We start from the raw sequence: 22,362 nt of genomic DNA, 5'->3' as shown, positions 1-22,362 counted from the left end.
AGTGCTTAAGAAAAGTAAAATGAGAATTCTCACCCTTCAGTTATCATCCAAATAAATGTTTTACCAATGATAATGGCTAGGAGTTTCCATAGGTTTTGAGAAGGATGCTTCTTTGGAACTTTACAGCATCTGTTGGGCCCATGTGCTTAATCGTCTTTGATGAGTCTTGAAGTCTAATGTCTGTAAATCAAATAGGGGAGCAGAAATAAATTTTTCATGAAGTTCAGAGTACTGATGGTTTAGGTATAAAAAATAGTAGGGGGATATGGAGAAGCTGTACTGTTCACCAACCTGATAAGGGTTTTGATACCAATCAACATCACTTCCACAAACTAAAAGTAAAAGCACCTCTAAAGCGTTGATAACTGTGCTGATAATCACTATAGTTCTCCTTCCACTCAATTTTTGGTAGGAGTACAATAATATCACCCTCCTCCCATTCTTTTATTTGGAGGAAGAGGAAATAAAAAATATTCTTCAAAAGCGTCAGATAAAAGGCTATGTTATTCAACAAACAAAGTGACCTTTAGGAGTTAGACTCAAAAATACTTTCTCTTATCATCGTTTCATGTAGTTCGGAATTGTGGTATATTTTTCAGAATTGCACATCTTTACTCTTTAATGTGTTTTACATTAGTTAGTGGGTTGGTTGTGAAGTTCTTGGTCATCCTTGCTCCCCTCTCTTGTCCTTTGCCATATGTGGCAGGTAGGCTTTCTTTCCAAAAGGGAAGACAGAGATCAGTAATACTCAGAATTAACAAAAAAAGGCAAATGCTGTTTCTCTAGTGAAGTTGAACATTAAAGGAATTTATAAACTTTACTTTGGGGGTTTTGGGGGTTTTTAAATTACTTATCATGTCCCCCTCTGTAATGGGTTCATGCAAATATTTACATTGCTAAAGAAATTTTACAGCTCTGAAATGGGTTATTTGGGCAAATATTAGATTCAGCTTTAGTGCTGTACTAGTGGTTTTTTTACAGTCAAGGATTCAGTTTCTGCACTCCCACTGGATTGAGATTCCTGTGTTACTGTCCCTTATCATAAATGTTGCCCAGGAGCATCTTTTTCATGGCTGTTACATGGGAGCATAAATGCAATTGTAATAGAGAACAACAGACCTCTTGCAGAACTTGCAAGAAACAGATGTCATTGCAATAAAAAAAAAAATAAAAATTGAGGCAGCTTTTTTTTTCTGGACTAGCATCTTTTCATCCCTAAACTCTATGAAAAAATAGAAATTATAATTGTTATGCATTCACTTTTTAATAGACGGGTCAGGAGAAATGCGGAAGGGTTGTAAAGAGAAGGAATGCAACCTGGAACTGCTGTTATTAATTTTATGAGCTAAAGAGTAGTAAATAACACACAAATATCTGTAAAATTCAGTCAAGTTTTCTTGGCTTGATGTTTTTCTGTGAACTAAAGTTGCTAGTTTGGAACTGCTGACAAATTGATTACAAATGACTTGGCTCTTCCCTAAATACTTCAGTCTTTGTTCAAGTAGTTTGTTTCACTCAAGTAATAATCTAGTTCACAGTTTTTGATGCATTCATCAATTTGTGTTTTAACTTTTATTTTGTGAATAAGTCTGAGACTTTAAGGTGAGAGCAATATTACAAAACTTCAGTAACTTGATATGAATTGTGAATGTTGTGTATCAGTTTTTCTAACTTTGAGTCCTACATTTTATTTCATCAGTTTTCAAGTATGTTTGCTCCTAGTAAGTTTGACAAAAGACAGTGTGTGCCCACTGGCATAAGACAGCACTATCCTTTTCTTTGCTGTATTATTTTTAGAAGTTTGGCAGGTTGTATTTCATTGATTTAATAGGGGGGTTTAGTTGGATTTTCTTCCTCTCCCATGTTTCAACAGAGGTGTTTTGACAGCACATATGTTAATAGGTTGTGAGTTTCCAAATAGTTTTCATTATCATCTCATTTTTCATGGATTATATAGGGGTGACAGGTAGGAAGGAGACTCCCTCTCTAATACTTTGGGTTATCTTTGTTAATGATTTGTGATTTTATTTTTTTTTTTATTTTTTAAAGCAAATTATGGGATCAAGCTTTACTTTGTTGCTATTTATTTCCACTTCACTGAATAGCAGTAGATTTCTACTGATTCAGTAGAAAGGGAAAGATTTATTTCAATGAAGGTATTTGAACACATTCATTTCCGTTTCTCATTTGTTTTCATAATTCAATTGCAAGCTGAAATTTCAACTGTTCTGTTTAGTAGGATGTACTTCTTAAATCCAGGTAGATTAGATTGGACAAAGTTATTCCTGCTTGACTGTTGTTTGTCTTGCTGTCTTCCAGAATGAAAGCATTTTAATATACCAACCTGGTATTTTTCAGGCTTGTTAAATCTTAATCCTCAGTTTCAATGAGATAGCTGAGAAATTAATCATGTTAAATTTGAAGCTCAAATTTATCATATTCATTTTCATTTTGAAAGCAATTAAATGCCTAAGAACCTGACCTGCTCTCACTGCAAGGTGGCATAAATGTCATCTTTAAAGTTTAATAGAAATCTAGTTTAATACAGCCAAAAGTGTAACACTTGAACAATTGCTTATTTTCCTACTTAGTGCTACGTAATTTTTCCTGCTCTTTATTTAAAAACAACAGCAGCAACAAAACCCCTTTAAAATGTTCCATTTTCCTGCAAAGAAATGTAAATCGCATAGGAATTCTCAAGCATTAGGAGATTTTTCAGTTTATAATTGGCTTAGGATACAAGATGATAAAATGGATTTAATTTTTAATATGCCCATTTATATTGAGTATGATCTGTGGAAAAAAAATAGGCAATGAAGTAAAGTTTGAATGGATTGATTGTTTTGTAGGTGTGTGAGATATGTGAATGTTGCCTTTGTTCCCATGCTATGAAAGAGTATTATTTCTAAAACACCTGGGACTGCTTTGTTCTTGTTGTTGGTGCACAGGGAATTAAGCAGCAGGCAGAAAGTAAATATTACAAAACTGCTTCATTCACAGCTTGCTTTTTCTCTTGTGCTGAATAGGCTCTCCAACAGGGGAAAAATTGAATTTGTAATTAAAGATTAAATTGTGGTATATATATACCTTAGCATCTTCTGAATATTAAATGTTCCCTTTTGCAATTTCAGGTATTACAGATTTTATATGAAAAAAATATAAAACAAGTGGAATAAAAATCCATTTTAAATTCTAGAATTACTGACCTAGTTTCTTTTTCTTTTGAGAATTTTAATTTTTAATTTCTCACTACGTACAGATGGAAAATAGTTGAGTGCTGAAATTTAGTTGTAGTCATAAGGTATGTTTTTAATAGGGATGTGGTTTCATTCACATATTATTTCTGTTTCTGAATGCGCACATGGTTGAACAAATATTGTTACAGTTTTGCAGAAGAAATTTGTCATGAGATATGGATTGAGAAATTTGATGCCAGAGATGTATTTAATAATTGAAATTACTTGTTTTTCCTAAGGTTAGTTGCAGTACTTAAGACAAAAAAGGAGTGAAATTCCTTGAGTAGCTAACGTAGCCTCGTTTCCATGTAGACCATCCTCTTTTTCTGTCCCTGATACACCAACAACCAAGAGGATGTGATTGCTGCAGATAGTAGCTATTCATGACTTCTAGGGCTATGGCTATCATCTCCACAAATAAGCATTTATTCTATAAAGTGTTCCATTTAGCTTCATCTCGAGCCAGAACTAGGTCATTCATCTACCTAATTCTCTATTTAAATAGAGGTGAAGGTTTATACCAAGCTTTTATAGGTTAGGGAAGTAAAAAGACCTTGTTTTTCATGTTTCTTTTGGTGATAAATTGTGAGATTATTGTGGTTAATGTTTGCTATTTTCTGCTACTAGCACTTCTAGTATATCACATTAAGGTAATTAATCATTTGCAGCTGTACAAGTTTGATAAAAGTCTAAATGGAATACATTTCAAATGAGTAACACAGATTAAATATTGATTGATACTAGAATCTTTACACAGATTATTCTTCAGAATGTAAAATAGAGTATTGCCTTAAAAATTATATTAACTTATATAAATAATAGACTGTACAGCATGAAATGAAGTCCAGAGGAGAAACTATTACATTTAAGAATGTTAATAGGGTTTTTCCAGTCTAACAGATGAAAAGATTAACCTAACCATTCTTCTATACATCCTTTCATTTACTGAGCTTCAGAGTGGTTAGGAGTAAGTAACTATATAGCAGGAAATTGTTGTCAGTAGTCCAAGTGGTCATTTGATATAATGCTCTGTTGTGGAAGATTGGAGCGAAAACAAAAGTAGCTACAGATTATATGGAACATGCAACTGTGGGAAACTGGATGGTCATGTATTGCAGCAGCAACATCAGAGTGTGTTTTCACAAAAGAGTTTTATAAGCGAAACAGATATTTTTGTTTTTTTAAGTGTTAATGCTTACAAGCTGGCTAGTCGTCTTCTGAAATGTTTTCTACCTATAAAAAACAATAGTAGCAGTAATGGGGAAAAAATTCAAAACTCTGCATATATGCTAGCAAAGAGTGTAAAAATCAAGTGAATCTGAGAATATTTTTAACAGCTTTATTTTATTAAACAAGAGTGTGATGGAACATTTTTGTGACTTTTGTCAATTAAGTGATAAATAACTTCTGAATTATTTCTTATCTTATAAAATCTTAGGCTAAAATGAAGTGACTCACAGATGGCTGTGAGTGATGGCTTCTTTTCCCATGGAAATATTGTATTTATTTTTCTCTTTGTCTTTACAAAGTATGTTGTGCACAGTTGGATGACATTATTTTTGTGAATGCTAAAAGGTTTCCATCAGGTTTTTTTCCAGCAATGATTAGTTTATTCTGCTCAAAGGAAAGTGCTGTGTTTGCGCCTCTTTCCATACCTGTGGCAGGATGCTTCTGCAGCAAAACACAACAGCTCAAAAGCAATGCACTTTCTAAGGAAAAAACACATATCTGAAATAATTATTAACCTATTTAGCAGTGTTACGTTAAAACTACATTGAAAGTTTGCATTACTCAGGATTGATACAAATTCCTGTAAAGAAAAGGGCTTGAGTAACTGAAGAAGCAGAGTTTAACTGCTATTTGAGCTAATGTTTATGGTTAGTGCATCTGGAGGGAGGAATAGTTTGCTATATATTGTGTGTTTGGTGGAAAGGACATGCATCATCTTTCCATTATTCTTGCTCATAAAAAAAACTACTTGTGAAAGTAGAACTGGTTTATGAAACAACTTTGATGTATTTATAAGCATAATGTGTTTTTTTCATGTATACACGTAGACTATAATTATAATGCCACTTACATTAGCTTCCTAAATTGTGAATAACATGGGCTGTCTTTTCTATAAAACATTAGTTCCAGTTTCTTTTGTAAGTGCAGTTTTTGTGTCACTCAACAAAACTGCAAAGGGAACACATGTGGAGCCTTAAATGTATTTTTACCTCAAGTCCTTTATAGATGGGAAATAAAAGCACGTTGTATAACATAATAAATTGTACGGAAAGGAACCACATGTTTTCCAAGTAGAAAAAAATGTGTTTTAGTGATCTGTGTAGTATGTTTATATCCATATGGCATACTTTTAATCGTACTTAGTTACCTAACCGTTCTTTCAATTCCTGTGTCATTTGTCAGTTTTCATACTTCAGTGAGAGCTGAAGTCTAGTCTAGGAAAAAATCTTGCTGTTTAGAGTAGGTAGGCTTAGAAAAAAAAAGCTAAAACTATGAAGATGCCCCAGTTCCATATTTTACTCTGGGGATTTTTATTTAGAGGCAATGCAAAATGAAACAGTCCTTTCCCTTTGCTATAGTAGTTTCTAAAGCATAGAGGCATATTTTGTTCTTAAAGATCCTTTCCCACCCAAATGCTATATGTATGCAGAATGTATGCAAATCACCGCTACAAAATGTGAGTCTCACAGTAAGACACAGAGATCCAGAGAACTGGGCGAAAAACCCGACCAACTTCCCTCCTCTTCCATAAAAATAGTTTCTTTGTGGGGTTTGTCTCCCTGAGGAACTTCCTGATACTCAGATACTCTGTCATGTGTAATTGGATTGTAGCTCTTTCTGAATACTGTTTTCTCCTCTTGACAGCATGGGGTAACCTTGGAAATGTTCTCAAGAGCCAGAGCAAGATTTCTGAAGCTGAAAGCGCCTATAGAAATGCCTTGTACTACCGCAGCAACATGGCTGATATGCTTTATAATTTGTAAGTATGCGTGGCCTTCCTCGAGCTGGATCATCTGTGAAACCTGTTGTGAATGGAGCTATAGATTTACTTGCTGGAAATGGAGATGATGTTAGCTGTTGCTTTGTAATAGTCGTTTCATTAATCGTGCTCCTTAACTATGGGGCGGACGGAACCTTTCCTTGGTCAACATTATCATATATTCATGTACTGAGTATGGAGAAGGTAAACTTACAAATCTGTTGGCTTTAAAAAAAGCAACCCCTCACACTCACGCTGAAGAAAGTACAGATAGATGAGCTGGCAACAGTAGCACTCCATCTGTTTCTGACTCTGCTAAAATATAGAGGTGTTATTTAGGCTTCTTTTTTAAGTCTGAGTAACACTTTGTGGGGAGAGTGGGTGTAAGCACTTCCTAGCATAAGCCAATACCCCTCGGTTAGCTCCAAAGGTCTAAAATGTTAAAACAGCAAAATACTTTTCTCCTGTGACTGACTTAAGAGCAGCGTAGGTTCAAGAAAGTTTAATTACTTGAATCCTGCTGTAGTTGGGTAAGAGAATAAATACCATGAGCATCAAATTAATTATGCAGTGGGGAAAAAGATTTCCCAACTCATTAACATACCAAATCATGAACACAGAAGCTAGCGTTGTGCTATGCTTCTCCCTGAGGTGTGATCATGCCATGTGCTCCAGGGCAGAGAGGGCTGATTGTCTAGGTGTCCTGCCTGGACTTCTCACCTGCTCCCTGCTCAGCACTGCTCCCTGTGCCTGTCCTTCCCCTCCTGCCATCACCCACCGAGCCTGAGGCCCCTGAGCGGGGCTCTGCTGCCATCGGGCTCGTCACCTTCAGCTGTTGTTTCATGATGTGTGCGGAGAACAAAACCCAGGTGACTGCCGTTCATTAGGTAGTAGTATGGAAAGAAAGTCCTGTGTGCGGTGGAAAAGTATGTATGTGAGAGAAGCAACATGTGCAAAACTAAATGCCAGTAGTAATCCTCTTTAAATAAATAAATAAGCAAATAATTTTCTGCCTATAAGTCTAGTTTAAAACGGTTGTTTATAATATCTGAAAATTAAGTTTACCATAATAGACTTTTTCTTTTTTTGTCGTTTAACAAGGAATAAGTTGACCGTTTCATTAATTTGCCTTACTGGTAAACATACTGGAAACTCAAAATAATTTAGCGATAGCATTTCTGTTCCAAAATCAAACTCATATTTCAAAATATATATTTTTTAAATAATCATACAATTACAAGCATGCACAGTATGCACATATTTTTTTTTTGTCTGTTAGGCAATGGAGACTCTGAAAAGCATATTTTTAAGAAGTAACTGCTTTCTGCTCACATTTAAAAAATAACTTCTGAACCCATCAGAAAATTGTAGGAAAAAAAGTGACAAGATTGATACTCCTAAATTTCTCATATGCCATTCATTTTGGGGATGAAAATTATAACTATTAAAATTTTTTGTATGCCTATACAGTACTTTTCTCTCCTACTCACTGACTGTGTCATAGAGGGAAACTGAAGTTAATACCAGGGTAAGAAGAGGAAAGGGGGTTGGGCAATGAAGACGGGTATAAAAGAATCAGATTTCAGTAGTTTTGCTGTTCTCAGAACAAGATTATAATCTTCCAGCTTTCCATTGATAGACAAAGTATATGACTACAAACCTTCATTTCTGTTGAATAGAAAATTGCTTGGAATTCTACTGAACTTGTGTGAAAAGAATTTAACTGAAATGCTGGTGGGAATATATAGAGCATGAAGTTACCTGACATATATCTATGACAGTAAAGTATTTTCAGAGGGAGTGTGTATATGTATGCATATGCAGAAGAGGATCTCTAGTTCTTAATAACCTTTCTACTATCTTGAATGCAATAGAATCCTTTATTTTCTGGTGGTTGTTTGTTTGTTTGTTTGTTTTTTTTAAGCTTCACAAAACCATTAGTTATTCAATAGAAACTGAAAAATCTTGCCTTTTTTATTTTTCTGCAGTCTTTCCCTGTGTTGGATACTTCCATATCCAGCATGAAAACTAGGTGGTGAATGGAGTGGGCTTTGATATTATGAAACCACATACAAATTGGTTATTTTAAGCATAGACTCTGAAGAGCTCCCTTGCAAGTTCAGCCCATCCTTGGCATGTGGTTCTATGGGAGGCTTTTACGAAAACTACTGTAAATAGGAAAATGTGTCTCGTATATGCTTACAAGAGGTCAGTTAGATTTGCAGTTTCTGGTTTTTAGTATGTGCCTTTGAAACTGAAACAGTCATTTAATAGAACTTTAGGGAAAAAAAGCACCCTTAAAGTCATTTCTAATTACTGTGTTTTGGCCATAATATATCCTAAGTATATTGTAGTCTCACATGCTCTTTAAATTTTCTTAGCACTCAGTATTTGATAAAAAATAATTGGCACATGCAGCCCAGTGTTCACACACAGCAATAACAAATCAAAGTGCTGATCGGGAAACAAATTATTAAGGATTAACTCACAATTTTTAATGGGTAGCAATCAAAGAGAGAAACTACATAAATAGAAGCATTTGATAATCTCTCTTTTTTCAAAAAACTAAATGTGAGGTTGGCTTAGTAGTTGGCTATTAATGCATAAAAATCTAGAGATTTTAACATATTAGATGGATGGCTGATTTCAGTGGTATTTTTTTATTTTCTGACTGTTACACATTATTGCTCTGAGTTACAGCTGGTTTTGCCATTTAGGACAATTTAAACTGCATTAATTTAGATTACATAATTGCATAATCTCCATTTGAAGGTTTGTCTGGTTCTGAACATGTCTTTTCCGATAGTGTTCAAACATGTAAATTCTGGAACCTTAAATAAATTCCTAAACTTCTAGAGACCAGCAGAAAATTTTCTATTATTATTTTTATTTATTAAGAAAAAAAAAGAGGGGAAAAAAAGAAAAAAAAAAATCTCTTGCTAACATTATTATTGGGTTGGTGGTTCATTACTACTTTAGATATGGGTTAAAATGGGTTTGTTCTCTTGACATTTTGTCAGGTCCAAATAAGTATAAGTGAAACTTATGCATAGCTTATACCTCAGGATAACTTGTGACCCAGCCTGTCTTGAAGGCAGGATCTGTGACCTGGAATTTAGGCAACTTGAGCTAAGGCTAAGGACTTGAATTCTTGTTTGAAAGCTTGTTTTCTGAAGCTCTCATGAAAAACTCAGATGGTAAATTCCTAGTGACTCTGAAAGCATTTGAGATTTTCATAGCAATTTCAGTGCAGGAAGGATTTCAGTTGTTTTATACTATAGATGGAGAACGTATTATAATGTGACTTTAATAAGGTAGTTTGTACTTGAAAAACACATATCGAGTGGCCTCCTATAAGTAACTTCTCTGACGTCTGGAGACTGCACTGCAGGTAATTTTTAGAAATAAATCTCAAAGCCAACTCCTCAAAGCTATGAAACACTGTTGATTTCAGCTAGGTTTCATAGGTTAGTAAATAAGCATAAACTGAGATCTCTTTCCATGCCTTTTTTTTTTAAAGCAGAGAAACCCATGTATTTTAATACTGTGAAGTACCAAGGACAGAGCTGCAGAAATACAGTAGTTTGTTCTTCCAAACTAGACAATGTTCAGTAGATTAAAAACAAACTATTTTTAGGTTTTTAGCTTTTCAGTCTTTGTTGCCTTATGATTGTTACCTAAAGCTCATGGGGTTTTTTGTATTGTTTCAAATTGCTTCTAATTAATGCCTGAAGTAAAATTGCTTATCAGTTAAAAGACAGTTTTGCATACATTATTTCACTTGTATTTAGGCCTACCTCTGCTTGGAGTATGCTTTTGTCATCCATATCAGTCATCTATATTACCTTGATTTTCTCAGGTGATTTTAAGGATGTTTGCAATCTCACATAAATATTGAATATTCTTTTAAAATAGTACTAATTACTTTAAATGTGGTAATTTTTGAGTATACGATGCCCTATAAAGGATAATTTTCTACCAAACAGCCATCCCTTTGTTTCTCTCCCAAAATATCTCATTTTGCCTTTAGTGATATAGGGCTGTATGTACAAGTTTATTATTCAAATAATTTAATTTCTTTGAATAAGTTGAAAGTATGCATTTCCATAAACTTTACCTTGGCAATAAGGTAAATAGGGCATTATGTCAATAAATGTGGATTGTTTAGATTTCTCTTCGGTAAAGTCTTAAAAAGTAGCTGAAATTTTAATTCTGTGAAGTCTGGGATTGCAAAAGTGTTTTGTATGCAAAGTTTAGCTCCACATCCTTGGGTAAAAATCAATAGGAGCAAAGTTATTCCTTGTCTGTTGTTGTTAGCTTATATAACATCTGCAATTGTGGTCCCTCTGCTTCTGCCTTTAAAGGGTGCTGGCATCAAAATCTCCTTTGCTGAGCTATCAGAGATGAAAAGCACTAAAAGCAGAGTAACCTACTAACCCATGCTGAACTGTATTTGAACCTGCCCCAGCCAAAGTTGCTGCGCCACTTCACGTAGGAGGAAATGAGTCAAGATTATGGTTCCTCTTCCTTGTTACCCCACAAGTTTTTATATTGCAGGATGTTGACTTAAAAAGCAAAAAGGATGTGTCATCTGCTGTCGAAGTACTTGATTATTTTTTTCTGAGCTGTGAATGTAAACTTGTTACAAACCTGTTTGGAATTCATTTCTGCTTTGCCAGCTAGTTCTTCCTCTGTCAAAGACAGTGGCTGAGATTTGTGTCTTACTGTAACCAAAGTTGTCTTGATAAAATCTTGCTGTCTCTTGTGAGACTGGCTCTTGAGGTAGCACCCAAAGGTCACTTTAGTGATTGGTGGTGTCCTGCAGTGCAGAACTCTGCTCCGGAACTCTTTGTAGAGCCTGTATGAAGTAGGTATTTTTGTTAGTAATATTGAGAGCTAAAATACATTCAGTGACCTAGCGATTCAAGTACATGCCTCAGAATTTGAAAATGTGGGGGCTGATAGTCCTTACATAAATTTTGCCCATTTTATAAAATTAGGAAAATAGTTGTTGGACTCAGGGACTGAATAGGAGACATTGCTAATCAGTTTTGTAAAAAGCTCCTCTTGTCAGAGGTTATCTCCAGCTCTCAACCTACATCGCCTGCTGGGGCACTGAATAGATGTTTTATTGAGGACTGCTGGCACAGCATGCCACTGCCCAGTGTCCAGAGGAGGGAGAAAGGCAGGAGCAATGCTACTCTTCATCCCCATGGCAGCCCTCCCTCTTGTCAAAGAAATGAGGGTTGTGCTGAAATCCCAACTGAACTGTCCCAGTAAGAGAGAAAAGAACAGGACTATACTTGCCACCCAATTTGCTTGCATTTGGAAAGGTCTTGCATGGAACTAGGAGAACATGACAGAGTTTTGACTGTGCCATCTGAAAGACTAGTGGTTGTTTTGGTGGTGATTTTTTTATTTTGATTTTTTTTTACTAATGAGGTTATGGATGGCTGTGCTTAGTGAGTTCTGCAAAGGGAATAGTCATTTTGTGATAGTGCCTACTGGGTATGTTTGGGTTCTTATTGATTAGAGAAGTAGGATTTATGTTCCATTTACATATTTGCTAACAGGATGTTATTGGAAAACATTAAACATGTTCCCTGTTTGTACTGTTTCTTAATGATTTGGTTTCTTGTTAATGAAACCTAGTTCTAGGCGCTTACAAAAGGTTAGCACTCATTTGGTTGAGTAGCTAAATGGCTTACATTAAAAACAAAACAAAACAAAAAGACTTAATTAAAGACTAAACTTAATGGTTTCATGTACTGGACCACTGTAGCACGCGTACCTGTCTTTCTACCCACAAGTTTTGCAAATGACAGTGAAAGTGTTGCCTTAGGCAAAGCACGTCCTCTCTTCTTGCGTGTCTGGAGACACATCTGTGTGGGGAATAAAAGACAATTTTCTTCCATTTCTTTCTTTGCCAGCGTAGCACTTAAGTAAATATAGTTCTTTGTAGATGATCCCACCTCAATGGGATGAACGTAGCTTGAGGCATGGATGAACTGGATTCATGGTAAAATAATAGCTATCAGGCCCTGTACTAGCTGTTATCAACCAGTAAACAAAATTGATTAAACTATTTCAATATTGTACCTGGCTTGAAAATTTTATAAATATTTCACTAACATACATGTTCACTTTGACAGTTATGGTCCCTATGTATTATATTTGGTCAATTTATGCCAACTATAGTCACCGAGGAGGAGTTTGCTTTATAAGTAGACCAGCTGGCTTTAATAGGACTGCAACAGGATTAAATTAATGTGTAACTTGAAAAAAACAGTAGAATTTCTACTGCCTGTGTATATTTTGTGACTGCTTTCCAGTCCCCGAGAACAGTTTTGTGCCATTAGTATTAAGTGACTTTAGGTCAAAACTACGCCAGAGAAAGAAGACAGGAAGATTTTTCAAGTTTTCGGTCAAGCAAGATAGGTAAAAAGTTGGCAGCTTAAAGAATTCAGGATGGTTGCAAAGAACTCATCTGGGGGAATGTTTTCCTGCACATATTTGAATGAGCAATTCTAGCTGTAGAAGTGATGTGCATAATTTCTAGATAGCCAGAACTTGCTTTTCATTTTTTTCTTCTTTTTATTTTTTTTTCTATTAGACAAACAGGATTCTGAGACACTTCCGAAGCAACTGGGTGAAGTCTGCTACTCTTTCAAGCAGTCAGCACATATCCTCCATTTCATAAATGATTCACACTTCACTGTAAAATTAGCTAGAAGCAATGCAGGCAAAAAAAAATCCTGTTGTAAGGTTGTTCCCGAATCTTGCTACTGTGATAGTTAGAACTTGTCTCCTAATTAATCCTAAATTAATTCATGGAAAATTTATAACCGTTTACTTTGTGTCCTGTGGTTTAAGTAGCTTTTTCTTTTCCACGTAATTTCATCCATGTGTGTTTCTGGAGAGAAATTTTATTCTTCCACAGTACTTGTCTTACTAGGCTAAAGGAGCCACCGACTTACTCCCCACCCTCCCTCCGATAGACTTCACATTTTCCCAAAATTTCCAAACTTTCTTTGAATGGAAGTTGCATGTTTCAATTAACATTTTAATTTATCTGCCTTACAACTGGGAGGTGGACTGGAGGAAAAAAAGTGTTTTAGAACTACAAACTTGAAGCTCCCGTGTTTCAGTTTTTTGGGGACATTTTGGTGTTATGCTTTTTTTGTTTATTTAGCTTGGTATTCTTAGCAACTGTAGAAAGTTTATTAAAAATTGCCAGAAGATTTTAAGCTCTTCATCCAAGTTAATCACTTGAGCTTACTCCTCTGTATCAAGCATCCTTATTTCGAGGACGTACTTTCCTTTGTTCATCCTTGTGTAAGGAAGAAGGAAGTCTTTGTGTCTCTGTAACTACAAAAGATAGATAGGTATGTACTCAGTGTGTGCCAATTGCTTTGCTCCACCACTGGCTTATGTTCAGTACTTTGCACTGTATCCCTGCTTTTATCTTCTTTCTGTCCCCTCCTCCTCCCCTCTGCCAGCGATCTCCAAAGAGCAGTTATCGTTTTCAAGTGTAAACAAAGAAGGTGAAAGCTATGTCAAGAACAGATTCACTGCTGGCTATAGGAGTGTATTGGGTTTGCGTGGCAAGGTGTTTGGTAGTTGGGGGCTACAGAAGTGGCTTCTGTGAGAAGCTGCTGGAAGTTTCCCCCATGTCCAACAGAGCCAATGCCAGCCGGCTCCAAGATGGACCCGCTGCTAGCCAAGGCCGAGCCCATCAGCGACAGTGATATCACCTCTGCGATAACGTATTTAAAAAGGGAGAAAAACGCCTGAGCGAAGGAAACCAGGAGAGAGGAGATAGAGAAACAATTCTGCAGACACCAAGATCAGTGAAGAAGGAGGGGGAGGAGGTGCTCCAGGCTCTGGAGCAGAGATTCCCCTGCAGCCTGTGGTGAAGACTGTGGTGAGGCAGGCTGTTCCCCTGAAGCCCATGGAGGTCCACGGTGGAACAGATATCCACCTGCAGCCTGTGGAGGACCCCATGCTGGAGCAGGTGGATACCTGAAGGAGGCTGTGACTCTGTGGAGAGCCCATTCTGGAGCAGGCTTCTGACAGGAGCTGTGGCCCCATGGAGAGAGGAGCCCACACTGGAGCAGGTTTGCTGGCAGGACTTGTGACCCTGTGGTGGACCCATGCTGGAGCGGTCTGTTTGTGAAGGACTGCACACTGGAATGATTCGTATTGGAGAAGTTCGTGGAGAACTGTCTCCCTTGGGAGAAGGGGAAGAGTGTTACTAGTCCTTCCCCTGAGGAGGAAGGAGCAGCAGAAACAAGGTGTGATGAACTGACCAGAATCCCTGTTCCCTGTCCCACTGTGTCTCTCGGGGGGAGGAGACAATCAGGAGTAAATTTGAGCCCAGGAAGAAAGGAGGGATGGGAGAAAGGTGTTTTAAGATTTAGTTTTTATTTGACATTACTCTACTCTGATTTGAAAGGTAATAAATTAAATTAATTTTCCCCAACTTGAGTCTGTTTTGCCCTTGACAGTAATTGCTGAGTGATCTCCCTGTCCTTATCTTGACCCATGAGCTTTTCATTATATTTTTCTCTCCTCCTGTTCAGCTGAGGAAGGGGGGCGATAGAGTGGCTTTGGTGGGCAGCTGGCATCCAGCCAGGGTCAGTCCACCACAAGAAGGAACTTCCTTATAGAGACCACTGGAGGTGGTGGATTACTGAAGACTTGACAGTGCCTGCAAGGTGTGAGCTTCAGCTGAGGGACATTATTCGTCTGCATCTAGAAATTGGTCATTCAGAGTAAACTTTTTTTTGCCTATATTTACTATACAGGGAAAAGACAAAGGAAGTGGCAATGTGAGATGAAAATAAACTGTCTCCTTTAAAAGGAAATGGAATAGAACTATGTATTTGTTGAGCTTTACAAATGCACCCTGAACTTTTTAAAGCTATCTTCAGTGTAATAAAGCATTGTAATAGGCATGACAATCAAACTTTAAACTGTTTGATTCTGCAATTAGATCAATTTGCTAGCCAAATTGGAAAGTTTTGGCTAAACATTTAGTCTTCCCCCCCCCCCCCCCCCAAAAAAAAAAAAAGATGGAAATATGCATGCACCAAACCTTTTTTAGAAAGAGTTTACCATTTTTTACAGACTCACCATTAGTATGTTATCACTTCTGTCCAGGTGAATGGAAAGGAACCAGGTTTTGTCTAAAAGGTTTGAGAGCCAGTAGACAAGGAAGCACAGACTCCATTTGCCATTGCCAGTTGCTGGCTTCAACCCTAGCAATCAATTGGAGGGAAATGGGTTGTCTAAGGAAGGAAGGGAGGAATTGGAACTATTAAAATGGGGCTAAACAACAGATGCTAAGAACTTCAAGGAGGTCACAGACTTTCATTGTTATCTCCCATGGATTTCACTTCATTTACCTCTGTCCATGCTTTTCTATTCTATAGCTAGTCAGCTCATTTCTTGCAAGCTATAGTAATCATGCAGCTATTAGTTCCCATCTTATGACACTACAACTTCTTTCTGTATAACCATGGTCAGTTTGCTTGAAGGACAATTTGCAATTCTCTAGTTGAATTGGCATAGAAAAGTTGTATTTTGAATTTTGCCCTTAATATATCTTTGTAAAAACACTTCAGTTTTATTTTTAGTGATTTTGAAGTAACTTTGAGTATCTGATGAAAATTCTCTAGCTGGAATACAGTAAATTCTAAAGCATGTGAAAATAAGACATGAGGCATATTGAATAAGACATATTGAACTTTCCTCTCATGGCTTTGGCCTCCGTTCTGAAGTGAAAGAGACTCTAAATAAAACTCTAATGAAAAAGAAAGTGTTTCTGCGGCAAAATAACTTGTCCTTTTTCTGGAGGAGAAGGAAAGAATATATAATCAAACTTCCAGTTGAAGCTTGTTGAAGAGTTGTTACTATAACTTAACAGACTGCAAAGGTAATTGAGTTCATCCTCTCAGTTTCTTTGGAAAGAACTTCAAGTCCTGAACAGACCCTTTTGGTAGTATTTGCTCTAATGACCTCTTTGCAACCATGTAGTGAAGAACATGTTCCCTTCAGATATTACTCACTCAAGTCTGAAAGTTTTCAGTGGTGAAAAACTTTCAGGGCCAAGCACTTTCAGAGGCAACCCTGAGGTTTGCTGCCTGAACTCGGCATTGCTGGATCATCTGGCAGAGAGCCTTGGGAAGGAGATGTCTGCTCTGCTCCCAGAGCCCTTCCCTTGGGCTGTTGTTCCTTCAACCCGCCTTGCTGTCTCTGCTGACCACGTCCAGTGATTTAGCAATGCAGTAGCAAGGCTGAACTACGCTATTTCTCAGAACCCAGGGGCTGTCTCTCAGATGTAATGCCTAGCTGAAAATCAGCATGATTTTTGTCTTGGGAAAGGCTTAGATGCTGTGAAATGCAGCAATGGAAAGACAAATATAGGACCTGAGGACTTGCAGACTTTCTTGAACTAATTTTGAAATAAACAATAGTTTGTCATCTGATCCTGGTGCTTATTTTGTGTTTTACTCAAAAGGTAAATATTTAAAGGAAGATGGCGGTGTTTTACTTGTAGAAAATGGAGACAAAAGCAAATATTGAACTATTGCTCATTATATTCCTTCTGTGTGGTAAATGAGACAGTAGACCTGTGGAAGTAATAGTGACCAATAATGGAGTTAGAGACCAGGATTATAATACATGCTCTAAAAAGAGAAGTAAGGCATTTCACAGGCAGTATTAATTTTGACAGTAACTAAATTTGAAGTGTATAGTTTCGGTTTTAGTTGCATCTTGTGAGTAATTGGATAGAGGCTGGTGAGCCTATTTATATGCCTGCATTTTGTTTGAGCTTAGAGCTAGAGAGGATCTGATTTTTTCATCTTGGAAGTAAAATATATCTGCTCTTTAAACTCATCTAATATTCACTGTAAATTCAGGAATGCTTTTCCAGTTTAATGCAACATTCATAATTTTAACTTTTTATCTATTTACATAACTATTTATCCCTTCGTAGGTGAACATCCAAGCCAGTTATCTCTCAGAAGCATACTCCCCTAAGTGTTAATTGCATTCAACTAAAAATATTCTTTTTTAATTTTCCTTTAAGCCTTTTCCTGACTTTGTTTAATCTGAAACTAGAACTAGAGACTCATAAATCTAGTAATTTTTGTACTGTCAGAAGCCACAGGGAAAACCAGCGATCAATCAGGACCAATTTCACAAGGAGAAGAGGCAGTTCCATGCCTTGTCAAGGTTTATTTAGATTATATCCTTTTTTTTTTTCTTCTTTTTCTTCTACCAAACCTCATAACAAATAGAAATGGAACACTAATTATTTGCTGGAATTCAGCACTCAGTCTTGCATCTGAGCAGCTTGGTTTTTTATATATATATTTACGGATATATATATATATATAAAGCTGTGTGCATGAGAATGTCTATTAATGGAACAACTTTTAAAAGCAAAAAAAAAGTCTTCTGGAAGAGGAGTAGAAAAAAACCCCCACCTTAAAGTATCAAGTAATTAATCAAGAGTGCCAGTAGTAGTACATGTAGTGAACACAAAAGATTAATTTGGTAATAATTATAAATAAATGTTCTTTTAATCCAAAAAGCACAAATGTCATACACTTACCAAAGTAATTTATTTTGTTCAAGTTGACCAATTACTGCATTACTTCTCTTAATAGGTGAAATTGTTTGTTCCAGAACTAAAATAAGAATGGAATTTCTTTGATAAATTTGTCCCAAAATTGTGGTTTTGTTTTTTGAATAGTAAGAAGCAGCTTAAATGTCAGACCATGCAACTTATTTATTTTTATGTTAATTCTACTGCTATCAGTAGAAAACTGGATCAAAATACCATAATAATAATAATAATAATAATACATTTCTGTGGAGTAATTGCAGTCTATGCATTTTTCTAAAGCAAACAAAATCCAGATTCTAGAAAATTTAGAAAATGTTATTTCTATCCTGATGATCGTACATCTTGCCACCTGCGAGACACTTGACAGTAGTTAAAAACCTTGGTGTCATGCCAAAAAGTATCCTGAATAGTGTTCCCTCATTGGTCACATTACTGCAAGTACCAACTGAATGTAGGTTCTGTTAATATTAAAAGTGATTTACTACCTAAATAGTAATAGTTAGTTGAGAGACAGTTTCGAAAGCAAGGCCACATGGTGCTGATGGAGAGATAGTACAGAAAAAAAGAGGATATGTCCTTCCGTTCTAAATCCTAACTCAGCGACAGGAAGCAAATAACATAGTGTTACTTCTTTAACTAACTGCCCTACTCTTTTCTTCCCCCAAAGTCTACTGGTTTAATTGAAAAAGTTTTCTTGAGAATATGGAGTGAAAAAAAATCTCTGATTAGAGACTGGAGATGGAAAAAGTCCAACCTCTTTGCAGATCGAAACGCTATCAGCAGATAAATGCATAGCAGAAGGCGACAAAACTGCTGTAGGTTAGGGAAACTACAAGTAGATATAATAACCCTGCCTTCTAAAAGAAATAGCTACATTTATTTTTTTGTGGGTACTTTGAGGTGTATAAAGAGGGGCATCTACCCCTGGATAATAAGGTCTGAGTCTGCACTCTGAAATTACTGATTTTTAAGGGTTTTTGAATCTTTGTGTTTTTAATACATTTGCATGTGCTTTTTTCAGTCTCCTAAAACTTCGGGAACTGTAGTGCTTTGAGCATTCATTTAAGCATACAATTGTGAATTTATGTCAATGGTGTCCAGATCACTTATTTCTCAGAAATTTATAATTCAGAATGTGTATCAGGTGTAATTTATAATTCAGAAGAATGCCTGTCTTAAAAGCTTTAATCAAAGTTCATGGACTATGAAACTAACTGAGAACTGGAAGTATTCGGCATCGATTTTTGTACCACTTCAGATACCTCTTCAGTTATTAAATATGTTCGGAGCACCAAGAAGACAGGAAAAAATGGAACTGATGTAGATGCTTAGTCGTATGGTGAATAATCTAGTGAAATTGCTCAACAAGGACTGGTTAAGGTAGTACATGTGAAGTGTTAGGTGATTAACCTTATTGTGCATTTAAAAAAGAGCTGCTTATTTCAAGTCAAGAAAAGACCAGGCTAAACATGAATGACTTAGTTGCAAATTGCTCCACCGTACTCCATCTGCTTTAAAATATCTCAAAGTCTACTGTTTTCTCAACTGAGTAAATGAGTCTTCTGGTTTCCGAGGATGCCAAAACTATTGCATTTAACATGTGCTTTGTTAAAGCCGTATGGATGTACCTGATGTCTGTGAATTAATCCCGTTTTCAGACAAAATAATTTTCCCACTGAATTGTTAGTAACGTGCCGAGTTGTTACATTTGTGAAACACCAGTCAGCATATTTTTCTTTCTTAACTTCATTTTAGTTTTAATATTTATTTAGAAACTACTCTTTGCAGTAACATTCCTCTCTCTCTCTTTTTTTTTTTTTCTTTTGTCCTTACGCAGAGGATTACTACTTCAGGAAAACAGCAGATTTTCAGAGGCATTGCATTACTATAAACTGGCGATTGGTAGCAGACCCACACTAGCTTGTAAGTATTTCAACTGTACAAGCTTGCATAACATCAACTATTGTTTTTTAAGGAAATCTTCCTGCTCTTTGATAACACTTTCTTTTTTTTCAGAAGTTTTTCATTTGGAAAGGAAAAGGTGAAATAGTGCACTTTTCAGTTGAAAGCAAGTGTTTATTAGGCAACAACTACACTTAATGTTGTGCAGGGAAGAAGCAGATAATGATTTAACACTGGGCAGTGCTGGCAGAACCTAAAATCCTTCTGGTCTGGGGTGGTGAGCCATAGATGCTATCACCCAAGTTTTCAGGCTCCTGTTTTCTGTTTCTTACAGTCAGTTCCTGACTTTTATGGTGTGTGGTGTGGGTGAATAATACAAATATTTTTGAAGTCCTTTCATTTTCCCTTTCTTGCCTGGGGGAAATCGGAAATAACCCATAGGATGTTTCCCGTCATCGGTTCCAAAATTAAGTGGGTGCTTTTTAAGATTGCTGAATTTTTTGTAGCTTAAGTATTGAATCTTCTATATATGCATATATACATGTACAGGTATATACGTATAAACATATGTATCTATTTTTCTAACATTTCAAACAAGGACACTATATGCTTGATACAGTATTAATAAGAGGAACAAAATGGAGCACCTTTCCCTCCTTCCTCAGTCTTTGTGGCCACTTTCTCCTTTTCTTCTCTCTGAACTTTTACTTTTTATATGTTCCCCTTTACACCAGTGATTGATCTATATTATATGAAAGCCAAATTAGATAACCATGGGATGTCTTTTAGATATTACTTTGAATTAAAACAAAGGTTAGATAGAACATAATGGAACCCTGTTAAAATATAACATTTTTTCCCTCTTCACAGCTGCCTATTTAAATACTGGTATTATCCTGATGAACCAAGGGAAGACAGAAGAAGCCAGGAGGACTTTTCTGAAGTGTTCAGAGATCCCTGATGAAAATTTGAAAGATCCTCATGCTCATAAAAGCTCTGTTACTAGCTGTCTCTATAACTTAGGAAAACTTTTTCATGAACAAGGACACTATGAGGTAAGACTCCATATTTGTCTACAATATCATGATAACACCTTCATATGTAAATAATAACTGTTGCTTCCATCCAGGCTTTCAAAGTACATGACAGGCACAAATTGATTAAATTTCACCAAATCAAGATTAACATTCTCTACAGAGAACATTTATTCTCTACAGTCACAGGTGTGACAATGTTAATTAGTAGTGCAATATTCTGACATCAGAATCAACATTAGCAATGGTGACATCTGATATGTGTTAATTCATTCTTTTTGGCTTTGTCTCCATAGCTGGTATGCAAAGGATATAGCCTGATTACAGACCAGTCAACCTAAAGTGTACTAGCTTTTTAATTCAAAATAGAGTAAGTCTGTCTTTAGTTGAAAAAAATGCAATTATGTTTGCTTTTGAGTCTCCAAAAATATGACCTAGGTGGAACAATTCAAAACTTCATTGATTAAAAACATCCCGTTATATGCTATTTTCAGATAATTTGACTGAAGTGCTGAAGTGGTTTGGATATTTTTAATGTAACAGTACACTGCACCAAACCCATCCCATCTCATTTATGTGTGCGAATGTGACTGTTGTGATTCCTCTCTATTCTCCTTGATGAAATTACTAAAACTGGACATTCGCTTGAGTTTTGACCTTTAGCAGTATTTGAAAGAAAGTCATTCTCTCTTTGCATTGCCACACATACTTCAGAACAGGAGTTACACATGGTTTTGATCCATATAACTCTTCCTGACCATGGCAGTTACCTCAGCTGTTTAAGATTAGCCATGCACAAGCTCTATGGATTCTCTGTCATCTGTCTGCTGAATCCAGCTCTGTCAGATGGCAGTTACTAATTGGTTAAAACACAGACACAGACGCTAATACATCCATAAAGATAAGAGAACAGCAGCATGTTGTCTGCATGGCTGACAGAGTGTAGAGTTGGAATGCAATGCCTGGGAGGTGCAAGTGGTTTTAAGAATATAAACCATCAGATTTCTGCCTGGTGGTCATTGCAGTCTGACCCAGCCTTGATTTGATCATACACTTAGATTTTTTTTCAAGCATATTTCAGCCTTCACAAGCTGCGAGTATTCGATGAGATGATGTAGAAAATGATGCAGAGCTAACAGACTGACCAGTAAGCATACTAAGTGCTGAATGAATCATAAATGTGTAATCAAGTAATTCAAGGCACAGCACATTTGTGAAGGGAATCCAATTTTAGCATTCTTGACACTATAGTCCATCTCACTCTTTCTGTGGAGCAGACTTTAGTTGTGAGGATTATGTTTTTTTTATTACTTGGCAGTAGACAATGATTTCTTTATTTTTAGGTCACTTACTGTAGCTTAATCATCAGAAAGTCCTTTGCAGTTTGATATTGTATCATATTCTCTGACAGCCTATAGAATTTTATATACGTTTATAAACTCATGAGTCATTGAGGGGTTTAAAAAAAAAGTTCCTTTTATTTCCACCTGGAAAAAAGAATTGCAATATTGGAGCTAATTTGGTCTCTTGCCAATAAGCTTCACTGAATTTGGTAAAACTTCT

At 36.3% G+C, this 22,362-nt stretch overlaps 1 protein-coding gene across 1 annotated transcript in view; it reads left to right on the top strand.

Moving 5' to 3' along the window:
* The window catches only part of TMTC2 (transmembrane O-mannosyltransferase targeting cadherins 2), a 255,407-nt gene that overhangs the window by 160,016 nt on the left and 73,029 nt on the right, over positions 1–22,362 (top strand). Inside the window, exons 4-6 of the mRNA XM_074168501.1 lie at positions 6,111–6,225; positions 19,701–19,786; positions 20,636–20,820. Coding sequence (XP_074024602.1) covers positions 6,111–6,225; positions 19,701–19,786; positions 20,636–20,820 — 386 coding nt within the window. The remainder of the gene's footprint in view (positions 1–6,110; positions 6,226–19,700; positions 19,787–20,635; positions 20,821–22,362) is intronic.

The sequence above is a fragment of the Numenius arquata genome, chromosome 2, assembly GCF_964106895.1.
Source record: "Numenius arquata chromosome 2, bNumArq3.hap1.1, whole genome shotgun sequence".
NCBI classification, from domain to species: domain Eukaryota; kingdom Metazoa; phylum Chordata; class Aves; order Charadriiformes; family Scolopacidae; genus Numenius; species Numenius arquata.
Note: the sequence above shows the minus strand (reverse complement) of the source record. Positions and strands in the feature narration are given on the sequence as shown.